At 44.8% G+C, this 12,794-nt stretch overlaps 1 protein-coding gene across 1 annotated transcript; it reads left to right on the forward strand.

The window, feature by feature from the left end:
- The first annotated feature begins 287 nt into the window (after positions 1 to 287).
- Positions 288 to 3,919, forward strand: LOC114585127 (interferon-induced transmembrane protein 5-like). Its single transcript, XM_028707451.2, has 2 exons — positions 288 to 705; positions 2,791 to 3,919. The coding sequence occupies exons 1-2, from the start codon at positions 520 to 522 to the stop codon at positions 3,007 to 3,009; spliced, it is 405 nt and encodes a 134-aa protein (XP_028563284.1). The 5' UTR covers positions 288 to 519; the 3' UTR covers positions 3,010 to 3,919.
- Positions 3,920 to 12,794: the final 8,875 nt, after the last annotated feature.

Genomic DNA, 12,794 nt, shown 5'->3' on the forward strand with positions numbered 1-12,794 from the left:
GAAAACACTGGAAGGGTAAGAAGCAGGAGACATTTCTGCAGGGATGGGGGTAAAAACCCCTACAAGATAAGGTTTGTTAGCTCTGTCTGCCGTTACCTGATGACCTCACACATCTGAGAGCACTTGCCCTGTAAGTAGCACCTTGTCGTGCTCCAGTTTGTCTCTGTCCTGTACTTGCCTTTGAAGACAAGTGCCTGAATTGCTGGAGCTCTCTGAGACGGCGTTGGGCCAACACCAACCACAGGGTTATAAAAAGCACTCCTTGTCCAAGGGAGCGAGGGCAGGCTTGGAAACCAAACAGTTCTCTCAGTCCTGGCAAAGCATTTCTGATAACCACAGTCAAACCAGAGCTGCAATTTCCCTGTTTTATATATAGATGGAGATGAATCTGTGCCTTGGCTGGGCACTATATAAACGGCTGTCACTACCTTCCCCCGCTCACACGCTCACAGGCTGCCACTGCTAGGAAAGAGTGTGATTCCTCCAAGGAAACGGTGTGTGATTCCTCCAGCTGGAGCCATGGACACTTCTTATCCCCGTGAAGACTACCTGCCCATGTCTTCCCGTAAGCAGGAACCTTCTCCAACGGTCATCACTGTCAAGCCTCCGGTGGTCCCCCGCGACTATATGATTTGGTCCGTATTCAACACCATCTACATGAACCTGTGTTGCCTTGGCTTTGTCGCCCTTGCTTATTCTGTCAAGGTAGGAAGATTCTCCACTGGTTCCCTTGGGCCCTGCACTGGGGCTACATATTTGCCTGGAATGGCCCCTCCAGAGAATTCTGATTGAGAGCAATTCCCAGAGAGTAGTTGTGGTATTTGGTGGCATCAGTTACACAGAATCTGCTATGGAACCTTAGAGATAAGGAGGAAAGCATTTCAGTCTATCTTGGGGTAGTGGACGTATCTAGGCATAATGATGAAGAGTGCTGTGAAACTCCAGAGCCTGTCTCTTACTGTTTCACACAGCAATTCCATTCCATAGTTCCTCTTCTAAAAACAACAGACCAGATTGCAACCCTGAATTTAAGTTTTAAAACGCTGCTTTCCCCAGGGGATTGTAGCATGCATTTCAAGTGGGTCCGGTATTATAATTTTCCCATTTCTCTCTGTTCTCTGGATTATGAAGCACTTTTAAAAAGGCAAAGGAAACAGAAGTAGAAATTGAAGTAGAAATATCTAGTAATCGAGGAAATACCACAAACTCACTGCACCATAACCTGGTCATGTATGAAACTACTGGAAGGAGAGTTGAATTCCTAGATAACTGTGGTTTTCATGAAAGTTTAAAGAGCAAAATACAGGATAACAGAGACAAAAATTTATACTTGGTGCAGAAATGTGACTTCAGGAATCTCTCGATGGCTACTAAATGTTATACCTGATAGAGCACATGCTTCAAACAGTTCATTTTTATGCAGATGACATTTCCCAGTATGCAGCTGCAGAAAATAAATTTGGGAAGGAACCAAATTCTCCCCACCTCTATGTACACCAGTCTTTATAGCTTATTGTTTGTAATATTGTATTGTTCAGGAGAATACTATGTCTTTTAAGAGCTGTGACACCCAAAAATCTTTCAAAGGAAATGTTTCCTGGTATGGAGATTAATGGGGAGAAAGTCTTAGCTACTGCATATTGTGAACTAGGCTGTTATTTAAAGGTGCAGGAGCAGCACTAGCAAAATAAAGAAAGAAAGAAGTTAGCTATCCTGAAGTGAAGCAAAGATTGTAAAGGACGCACAGGGGCAAGGGTACAATAAAATGTATAGGATCGATTTGTGGTGTGTCATGCCGTCCCTTCCATTCCCACTGGCTCGGGCTGATTTGTTGATAGTTCATTAAATTGTGTAATTAATAGTCTGCAGAGAGGAAATGGAATTAAGAGTTGGGACAGGCTATTGTAAAGGCACTGTAACCAATATTTCAACACATTCCTGCATGCGGAACTACTGGTAAGTCAGTGATTTATCCAGAGATAAGAAAGCTACTGTATACTTTCTTTGGTTTGTGACTGATGTAATGATTGTAAAAAAAATATTTATGTATTTATTAAATTTGTTAGTCATTTTGTCTTGCCCAGGGCAACCCAAAATAACTTACAAAGAATTAGGTTGGCATTTAACATAACAGGAAAGAAACAGCAACCAGGATCTCTCTAGACCTGGAAAAGGAGTTTGGAAAGCCAGGCTGGAGAGATGGGTGTGGGTTGGGAATCAACATAATGTAGTGAATAGCAGAAATGAAATAGGTCACTGGTTCTAGAGAGCTGGAACGAGGATGTGCCATACTTCTGTCCCTGTGAAAGCTCCAGCTTGTGCATCCACTGGCCTACTGAGCACTCACTGGCCTATAAGCGCATGGAGCATCTTATGCTGCCACTTTGGGACTTCTAGCACTAAACGGATGTGTATGGAACACAGGAACAATGCTCACTATAAGGCAATGCCAGCTTGTGTGGGTTTCTGTAAACCATTCCTACATCTGGATGGTGTCACGCGTGCCAACCATTACCCACCCAATTTGCTTTGTGAACTTCAGGGGAATAGAATGAGGATTGACCCCAATACCACAGGCACTGTGTAGACCAAAGAGACTGACCAAATCCAGCTCCCAGATATACGTAGCTGTCTTGACATAGTTGCTCCTAACCTTGTGACTCCAGTTTTGGGTGTTGGTCCTTCTCAGTTGTCTTGTTCTGCTCTACACAGGGGGTTTCCCTTCCCCATCGCTTTCTTTCTGTGTAGCCTTACTAATGCTCTGTGCCTTTTCCTTCTTCTTTCTGGAAGGCACGGGATCAGAAGGTGTCCGGTGACCTGGAAGCTGCCCATCGCTACGGCTCCAAAGCCAGGTGCTACAATGTCCTTGCCACAGTGTGGAACGTGGTGCTGCCGCTCATGCTCATTGCTCTGGTGATCACGGGCGTCCTCCACCTCTCCAAGCTGGCTCAGGAGTCCATGGACTTTTTGGCTTACAGACTCTTTCCTAACGATGATGACAAGAAGTGAGCCGAGGGTCTCGAGCATTCCTGCGAATGTATTATTGACCATGAATATGGCTCTTTACTGAAACTGTCAACTGGTGTAACTCAACCACTATGCACTACAAAACATCTGCTAGCTGTAATTCAGGTCATCTGGTGCATTATACTGATGCATTAATGTACCTTGGAACTCATCTCCCAGGTCACCCTTTGGGGTTGCAGCAGACGAAGAAATTAATCCTTGGTGTTCTTCATAAACTCACGGCTGAGCTGCCCATCACAGTGTTTGTTCTCTCTGTCTCTCATCTTCCTCTCTGCTGGGCTTTCACACACTTGACAAACATGCAACAACCATACAGAAAGCAGATAGCCCAAGATATACTGATAAAACTATTAAATATACTTATGTAAATTGCATACTATATTTACACCATGCATACTATTTGTCTTTTATTTTTGCTAGTTTGTGTGTTTTCAGTGTAGTTTCTATCTGCAAGAGGTTTGTACGAATATTAGTGAACGTATGTTGAGGCATGTGTGTTAAATTGTACAAAAAATGTGATCTTTATTCTTTATTGGCATGATCACAGCTATTCAATCTGTTATTAAATAATTAATTTCCATGGTGACTGCTGATTGGTATATGTTCAGACATGTGGTGGCTTATCTACAGAGACATATTTAATCTATTAGGAAGGATCCTAAAGTCACCATCTTTTATCTTGTATTAACAAATCAGGTGGATAATAATTACCCTAGAACCTTTTTATGTTTCCTTAGGTACAAACCTTTGAACATTCTTTTTAAAGCTGCATTTTCTTCTTCCCTGACTCCAGTCTATCTTGTTACTATTTAAGTACCGTAATTAAATAATTTTACAAGTTACCATTCTGTTGTGCAAGTCTGTATTAATAAAAACAAAATGGGTTGTGTCACCTGGGTTTTCAACCTGTATTTCACATCAATATGAGCTGGACACCCATTTTAATATTAACACAAACACAAGGCTTTGGTGGGTTCACTCAGGTCCAGAAGCACAATGCCTGTGGGCAACTTTTTGGAATGGCCCTTCATTTATGCAAACACTCCTCCATATCTACATCCTTGAAGGCTGCAGCCACAAAACAAACATGTAAGCATGAGATTTTATGGAACAGACACGTGCCAATTGACTTGGCCAAGGTGAGAAGAGGGCACAGGAGACAGTGACAGAAAGGAGTTTGGCAGAAGCTTCAAGTATCCTCACAGTGCAATCATACGCATGTCCCCTCCTATGGTCAGTGGGGCTTCCTCCCCACTGTGCATGGGCTTTCTACTTAAATCTATATTTAAAAGTGAGGTCAAGATAACGTTGCATAATGCATCATGGACCAAGAGTCTCACTTCTCTAGAGATAGCTTGTTTTAGATGGGCATGTCTTTGAAGAATCACCCCAAACCATTTGAAAACATTCAGACATGGTCTGTGCTGGTTCAGATAGCTTTACATCTGGCCAGCTTTATTGGTAGAAAGCCCAAAACTGGTGCAAGTCCAAACCTGTGAGCATTCACCCTCATGTAATGAGGTGCTCATGACCTCTCAGTTTGGCTTTCATTTTGAATGCCGAGTTGGGGAACCTTAAGTCTATGGGCTGAAGGTGGCCCTTTAGGGCTCAAAGCTCTCCCCAGGCTCTATTCATCCTCACTGGTTCTGGCTCCTAGCCAGAGTGTCCCTTTCTGGCTAGACTTTGTCCTTGTTCTCTGATAGTGCTTCTTGCTTCTCTGGACAAATGACTGAGAGAGGCGTGCAGATGCCTGTGGAAACTAAAACACCCCCCCCCCCCGTACAGAAAGAAAATTTGTGTTCCTTGCTCTGCCCACATTTGCCTCTGGCCCTGTCCAACACTGGCGTGTGGCCTCTGGAAAGGAATGCGGCCCTCAAGCTGAAAAAGTACCCCCACCAGTAAAGGCATAAATGCAACATCTGCACATATTTCTGTAAGTCGGTTTGGACCGGTTTGCTGCTAATACTCAGACCTGGATCCCAATAGCAAAGTGCAAACACTTGCATATAATCGTTCCTTTGCTGTTTGCATGTGCTGTCAGGCAACCGTCTCACACCTTGCTATTCTTACTGATCAGAGTCCCTGATAAATAAATGCACCTACTTTCACAATGAAGCAATTGCAGTGGCACAAACATGGCCTTCGAGGAAATGACTTGTAGTAATTTACCAAGCAGGGACGGATGCCAGCAGTCTCACACATTCACGTATTATCTTTCTCGGTTTACATGAAATACAGGGTAACAGCAGTGCGAAAACTCATCTGAAAAAGTAAAGATTAATGCAATTAAATAATCACAAAGGTGTCTGTATATATCTGCATTCCTGACCTACTATTGATATATAGGTACAAAATAACCAAAGCATCACATGCCAGGATATTTCTGCCTTGCTTGGCCATTTTGTATTTCTCGGAAGATGTTCTGCTAAATGGCTATTGGTTCACAACCCCTGGATCACATTCCTCCAAGGCTGACCTGTCATTATATTCCTGGCTACGTTTAAGAACAGGGACTGCAGTGTAGTGCAAAACTGTAATTTAAGAGTTTTGCCTCTCTCTCCTCATGTCAAGTGTTCATGTACTGCTGTTTGTTCTAAAATAGTTCCCTAGCATAAAAAAGCAGCTTTCATCTTTGGTCACACTCCGGTCGTCTGTCCTGGCCATTATCTCTTTCGCCTGCCAGGGTGGCAGGTTTCCCACAGAACAAGGTTATTTCAATCCAGGATAATAGCAGTGAAGTTCTGCACTTTGAAGCCTTTGTGGCTAGCTGCTTTGTGGCCTTGCTTTAACATTGCACTCCCATGTTTTCAGCATGCTTTTGCTTGATGGTGGCATGAATTTGCCAGCACTGCTGAAAGCCCTGGGACAATAACAGTGTTGTTATTATCAGCTATATATTGCAGCCTGTGGCTTTGGAAAACCAATGGGATGTGCCATCCACTAATAGAACTCTTTCATTAGCATCTTGACTGAGTGAAACAGAAAGCTAATTGGGTAGTGCACAGACACACATCTTTCAGTGGGCAGAATTCCTGCTGAAGCACTTTTTTTACCTTTAATTGGAGCACTTATTCCCGATTTTCAGATTGGTTATAATATTTTTTTGGTTTGTGCAGGACTTGCTTCTACTAGTTAGTGAAGTTCAGCCCCCTTTTAAGGATGAAATCCTGTGCATACATACTGGTAAAGTTCCCATTAGTTCCCGTGTCTAGGAAATGGGGAGTTGGCCTGTTCTGAATGAAGTTGCATTCCGTCTGAAGGAGCAGGTTCATCGCTTGGGGATGCTCCTGAATCCAGCTTTGTCCCTGGAGGACCAGGTGGCTAGGAGTCCCTATTTCCAGTTCCAGCTATATCAGTTCCTGGACTGGGCTAGCTTTGCCACAAAGATCCACGTGATGGTAACCTTACCTCCCAGCTAGATTACTGTACTGCACTCTAAATGGGGCTTTTCTTGAAGATACTTTGGAGGTTGTGGTGGTGCAGAATTCTGCTGCTCGATTAGGGAGGAGGGTGTCAAGTCAGTCTCCATGAACTGCACTGGCTGCCTATTCATTTCCAATCTTACTACAAAGCATTGCATTGGTTTACAAGGCTCTGAAAAACTGGGACCCAAGTACCTGATGGAGCATCTCTTCTAGTATGTGCCAAACTGACAGTTAAGATCTCTAGAAGGGTTCCTCTTTGTGGCCCAACACCTAGGCAAGAGTCTGGGGTGGCGGTGACCCATGTAAGAGCCTTCTTAGTTGTGGCACCCTCCTTCTGGACGCGTGTCAGGTGTCTTCTCTACTTCAGTTTCACAGTTTGCTTAAGCAGCACCTTCCCCCCATAATCCTTTGGGCCCTTGTGAGATGTGAACAGTTTGATTTAGTTTATCATAAATATTTTCTTGCTGCTTTTCATTTTAGTTGTGTGTCATCTGATATTTTATTGTATACTTCTATGTGAGCTGCTCTAGGATTTATTTATGAGATAATAAATAAGACCCATTGAACACTGTGCAACTTACTTCTGAGTAAACATGCATAAAATTGAGGTGCAACTCTGAGAATGAAAACAAAGCTGTTTGCAGGTCTTTGTAACACCTTCAAGACTTTTGGCAAGGCCTGCTCTTATTTTGAGGACAGTGGCCACACTCTAGCTAAATTTAGTCCCATCGAAAGTAATGGGACTAAGGTTAGTCACATTGGTTTAAGTGGGACTTATAGTGTGATCCCTGTGCATGTTTGCTCAAAAGTAAGTCCCATTATTCCCAGTTAGGGTATATAGGACTACCACCTAAGCCGTGACCAGTTTAGCTGGGTCTACTGAAGAAACGGTAATACCGAATGGATTCCTTCGCGCTTAATCCTCTCCCACTAAAATCAATGGGATTCAAAAGAAGTCCCTTACTTTGGTGGGGTTGTACCCAACACAGGTATCTCTCAGGCCCTTCGACATGGGGAACTGTGCTGATTACATAGAAGGCCTCTGCCCTGGATTGCAGAGTCCCCTTTAAATAGAATTGTTCTCATCTTCAGTCCAGTACTTTCCTGAACCTCTAAGATCCCCAGTCCCACAGATGTTCCCCCTCAGTGGGTCATTCTTACATGTACATGCATAGAATTGATGTCTAAGTGTGAAATGAAACCTGCATCCCTCAAGCCAACTATAAAAGGGGGAAAGAACAAGTTTGGGGGAGAGGGTTCCCTTCCACTGACCCACCCAGCCAATGTGGTTTTCTGATGATTAGGGGCTATGAGTGGTTTTGTTTTTTTGTTTTTTTAAAAAGACAGGTCTTGATTCTCAGCCAGACTAATTACAGGGCAGAAAGCCTCGTTTCTCTCCCTCCTTAAACATTCCCACATGCTGACATGAAGCTTACAGTCTTTTTATACATCTGTGTTGGTTTGGGATTTCTTGAATGTGTTTGAACAGAAGCTCCTCCTTTGCCAATATTTAGGTTTTTTTCTTCGCATGCCTTGTGCGTTAACACGATACCAGGTGGGTGAGAGAAAGAGATGCAGGCAATACATCAAGTGCAGAAATGAGGCACATTATTTGCTGTTTGGTCTTTTAAATGAGGTTGGAAAGTATATTGAGGCCCCAACTTTAAGGAGCCTCTAAACACCTTCAGAACAACTCCAGAAAGACAAACAGAACCATTTCAAACTCCACCTATGTGACCTGGTAACATAGATCAGGTCAAGTCACAGATGGACACCTTGCAAAACTCTCCTCAGCAATTGAGCTCACTGGGTGGCCTTGGTCAAATCATTATCTTTCACCTGAACAAATCACATAGGGTTGATGTGGAGGGGCAGGGAGAGACATTACGCCTTGTAGATTTACAATAATAATTTGCTGAATCAGCACAATCTTGAACAGCAGGAGCAAGCAACTTTTCTTTCTTTCTGTTGAGGGCCACATTCCGCTAGGGGCAATTCGTTGAGGGACACATGTCGGTGGTGTGTGGATTCAGAACCAATTATATGTGGAGCCAGAGACAAGTGCTTTGGATTAACTCAATTGAAATGAAGACCCCCCCTTTGCTTCAGTTTTCACCATGATTTGAAAAGCTTCATCGCTATTCCCCTGAGTTAAGAGGCTGCGTCTCTTCCTGGAGGTTGTAGGTGCATCTTTAACCATCCTGATGAGGCTGCATTTCCAATCTGTGAGCCCTTTCCTGCTGGGTAAGAAAGAAGCACCCCATCTTAGTACACTGTTTCCACTATCTACCCTTTTGGTAATGTTTTGCAGGTGCCAGGTCTGCACTGTTTGGCCTGAACTCTTACAAACACACTCCAGCACTGCAATGCTCTCGGATGTAGGGCATCCCAAGCAGGGCCATCTTCAGCATATCCAGCGCCGTGGTGCAAAGATCCCTCCACCCATCCCGTCCCCCTGTTTCCCAGAGTTGTCAAACTTTTTTAAGGGGTGGAACCACTGGACTTACTCCCAAGTAAGCAGGTGTAAGATTGCAGCCTTTCGTGCTGCTTCTCCTGCATTCTCCCTGTTCCTTCTCCTCACTTTCCTCAAAATGTGAAATCCTTGCATCTAATAGGGAAAAAAAATCTACTGACAGGGTTAGGGTTAGGGAGCTCACCCTGTCACGGGGATTTGAACCGCTGACCTTCCAGTCGGCAAGCCCAAGAGGCTCAGTGGTTTAGACCACAGGAGGGGGCGGTGGAAAATGTCCTCTGCCTCCTCCACAGTCCCGATCCCTGGCGTGGTGGCGGCAATCAAGCAGGAAAACATGCTAGCGGACATGCTCTCCGGTGTCGGGGCACCCAAGAAGGCAGCCCAGAAAGGGCCTCCTTTCTCCAGGAAGCAGGAGGAGGACAACGACTGGGAGCAGGGCTGTCTTTAGCAGATGCAGAAGCTTGGGAAGGAAGCTGCATGCCCCCCAGCCATATAGTTAGTGGGGCGCAGCTGGCGGGCGTGCAGGGAAAGGGGAGGCCGCCAGCAAAGCCGCACAGCTCCCCCACTCGCTGGGGCGCCCCTGAGAGGCCAGCACTCTGGCGCAACAAACCATTAAGACCAATGGGAAAGACAGCTCTGATCCCAAGGCTTGTATTATCTCAGAAGAAAAGCACGACTTCAGTTTGTATAGTTACGACATAGGAAGCTGAGATATACCCATTCAGAATAGTTGTCCATCCAGCTCAGTGTTGTCTACACTGACTGGCAGTGGCTCACAGCAGTGGCTCACAGCAGCAAAGCACCTGCTCTGCTTCTGAGCTACTGTCCCAGCCCGTTGTTCCTCAAATGATGCTTGGGGTTGTTTTTTTGTCAGCCCTGAGTGCCTGGAAAACGAAGTTGCCTGGCAGCTCTCGCCTTAACTCACTGGCTGTTCAGGGCACATATGACTATGAGAAAGTACCGGTAACTACAGCTTGAAGCAGGCACAGGCAAACTCGGCCTCCAGATGTTTGGGGACTATAATTTCCATCATCCCTGACTGCTGGTCCTGTTAGCTAGGGATGATGGGAGTTGTGGTCTCAAAACATCTGGAGGGATTAGTTTGCCTATGCCTGGCTTGAAGCATTTGGTTTGCTGTCCAAATCTCCCAGACAGCTATTCTTCCCAGTGTGGAAGAACAAAATGATAAAGGAATTAAAAATGAGAAAGTGTGTGTGTGTGTAGGTGTGGTTTTGCTAGCAAGGAAGGAGGGACCAAAGGCCCCAGAGTTAAGCTGAAACACAAAGTCTGTGAGAGAAGAGAGTCTGGAATGTATAGCCTGTGTGTGAATAAGGCAAGGACTGGGATCCTTGACAAGGAACACTGAGGCTCCAGCTGTCATCTCAAGGATTGCTTGCTAAGGAAGTCTGTTGAATAAACAGGAGGGAGCGGAAAAGACGAAGAACAGAAGATCTTGTTTTACATTCTTGAAGATTCTGTTTTACAACCTTGCTGTCACAAGGCTGCGTATGCAAAAATCCCACTTTTGCCATGTGTGTAATCTTCTGTAGGGTATATAGGGCTTTAAGGGGTAGTAACTCTTGGGAGGGACACGTTGTGCTCCTTGTGGGGTAGTTTGTCCACCTTTTGGTCCCTATCCTGCACTCCACTCTCTCCTGTGACTCCTAGAAGCTGTCAGCATGCGACAGCAGCCACACCCCAGGAACTGCTTCGACTAGCCGGCTAAACCAGGTGAGGGTAATCAATGGGTCTCAAACGCTCAGAGAGTTAGGGATTTCCCCTGCCTGCAAAGATGGGCTCCAGTGAACTGAGACCAATAGTGGGTCCAGTGGTCAAGAAGGCAGTTTTTGCACATGCTGGTGGGGCTTGTCAATCTGAGTAGGCAGCCCATCTAGGAAAAATAAAACTCTGATCCTAAACCTCCACTGCTTTGTAGGATATCTTCAGGAAAAGAAATGACCAAGGAGTAAACTCTACACAAATCCAGAATGGAGTCCCTAAGATGGTTGTATGGCATCTTGTACATCTCCTTCTGGCAACTCCCACAGCCAATTGGTATCTGGATTCAACTGGCTGGGCTTGAACCCCAAAATTCCCCCAGCACAAGAGTGGAGGCTGAGATGAGGGAAATATTATAGAATGGTTTGCAGCCAGTACAGTGTCAACCAAAGTTTGGCAGGTGGCTATCAGAGAAAGCCTCTGTGGCTGTAGGGTGCCCTCTTCAGACAGGTTTGCCTGGCACTGGGATTGCAGTCTTTCCTGTCCCAGATGATCTTTTAATTTTTAATCTTACCTTCTTTGAAGAGCTTCTGTACTGCTGTTCCTCTCCTTTTTGGGGGTTTTTTTAAACGTATTTTTTATTAAAGATTTCTTGGTTTACAAAAGTATGTGCAATGTCTCTTTTTTCAAGTTACATTTTCTACAGATCCATTTCATTTGTTGAGACATTAGTGTTACATTAGGAAGAAAAAGGGGGGGAAGAGGTGGAGGGGGGCATGGTGAATGGGGTTGGGTCGGATGGCAACACTTCTATTCTCCTTAATGTACCGTATGTGTGGGGTTTTATGTCAGCGTCGGTTGTGCGGGTTCTCTTTCCTATTCGCTTGTTTTTCTTTGGTGGTGAGAGAGATTGGGGTTGGCCTAGGGTGTGGTTGTTTGTGATTGGCTGTGGTGAACTTTGTTTTCATGTGTGAGTGGGGTGGGTGGGTATTTTTTAATTAGGTTAGCCATACTGAGTCATATGCTGTTGGTGGATTCTTGTCGTCCTGTTGGGCTGTGTATGTGATAAAGGGGAGTCATACCAGGGTGAAGGCGTCTTCTTCCATTTGTCCCCATGTCAGTTTCAGTTTATTAATTTTTCTAATAAGGCTGTTTCCCATACTATCCCTTTTTTGGTTTTAAACCTGGATCTTATTTTGCTAGCGGTTTTGTTCTGTTTTAGTACTTTTTGTCTATTATATTTTATAATGGTTTTTTTTTTGTCTGTTTCATGTAAACCACTGCAAAAATAACCTTAACAAAATGCTATATTCTACATAGCATTTTGCTCCACGGCCTCCATCCACTCTTTCTTCCTCACCACCTGTTGTAACAAGCAGTACGTATGCTGCACAGCAGGCGGGCAGGCAGGCAGGCAAGGGATGCCTGACCCAGCAGGACTAGGAAAAGAAACTGTGGATGCTTCTTGTCCCCTGCTGCCTTTGGAAATTTAAAAAAGGAATGTTCTCTTCATTTCCCCACTGGCATTCCTAACCCCTGGCATTTACACAACCCAGGTCAGGGTAAACAGATGACAGTGCCATGCACAGCCCATTTCCTCTTCAGATGCTCCTTTCGGGCCTTCCCTTCCCTGAATCAGTGGTTTTGGTGCCATCGTGTGGTTGCTTTGTTTACTTTCAAAGGCTAAAAGTGGGAGGAAGCAACGCCCCCAAAGTTCCCTTAAATAATTCTCCCCCTTTGCCAACTCCTGTTCATGCAATGTTTCTGCAACCGCCAAGCAAGTCACAGACAGTATTCCACTATTTGGAAGGAATGAATGGTTTTCTTCATCCTGGTGAAAGATTGCAGCGAGCAACTGTGTTGACCCTGAAATTCAGATTCCCCTCCTCTGCTCTGACATTGTCAGGACATAGCCCAACAATTACTCTTCCCAAACATCAGGATGAGGAAGGTTTGTGTAGCTGGTGGAGGAACAGGATGTGGAAAATAAGGCTCTCACAGCATATGCAAAGAGAGACTTCTCTTAACCGCTGACTAACCAAATGGTGAAAATGCCCTGGAACGCGTGTAAATGCCTTTTTGGTCGTCAAGATAACCCTGGGGCTAATTGGTGCAAGCTGTAAAATGAGATCATATATGCTTCTCTGCTT

This window comes from Podarcis muralis, chromosome 1, assembly GCF_964188315.1.
Source record: "Podarcis muralis chromosome 1, rPodMur119.hap1.1, whole genome shotgun sequence".
Classification (NCBI taxonomy): Eukaryota; Metazoa; Chordata; class Lepidosauria; order Squamata; family Lacertidae; genus Podarcis; species Podarcis muralis.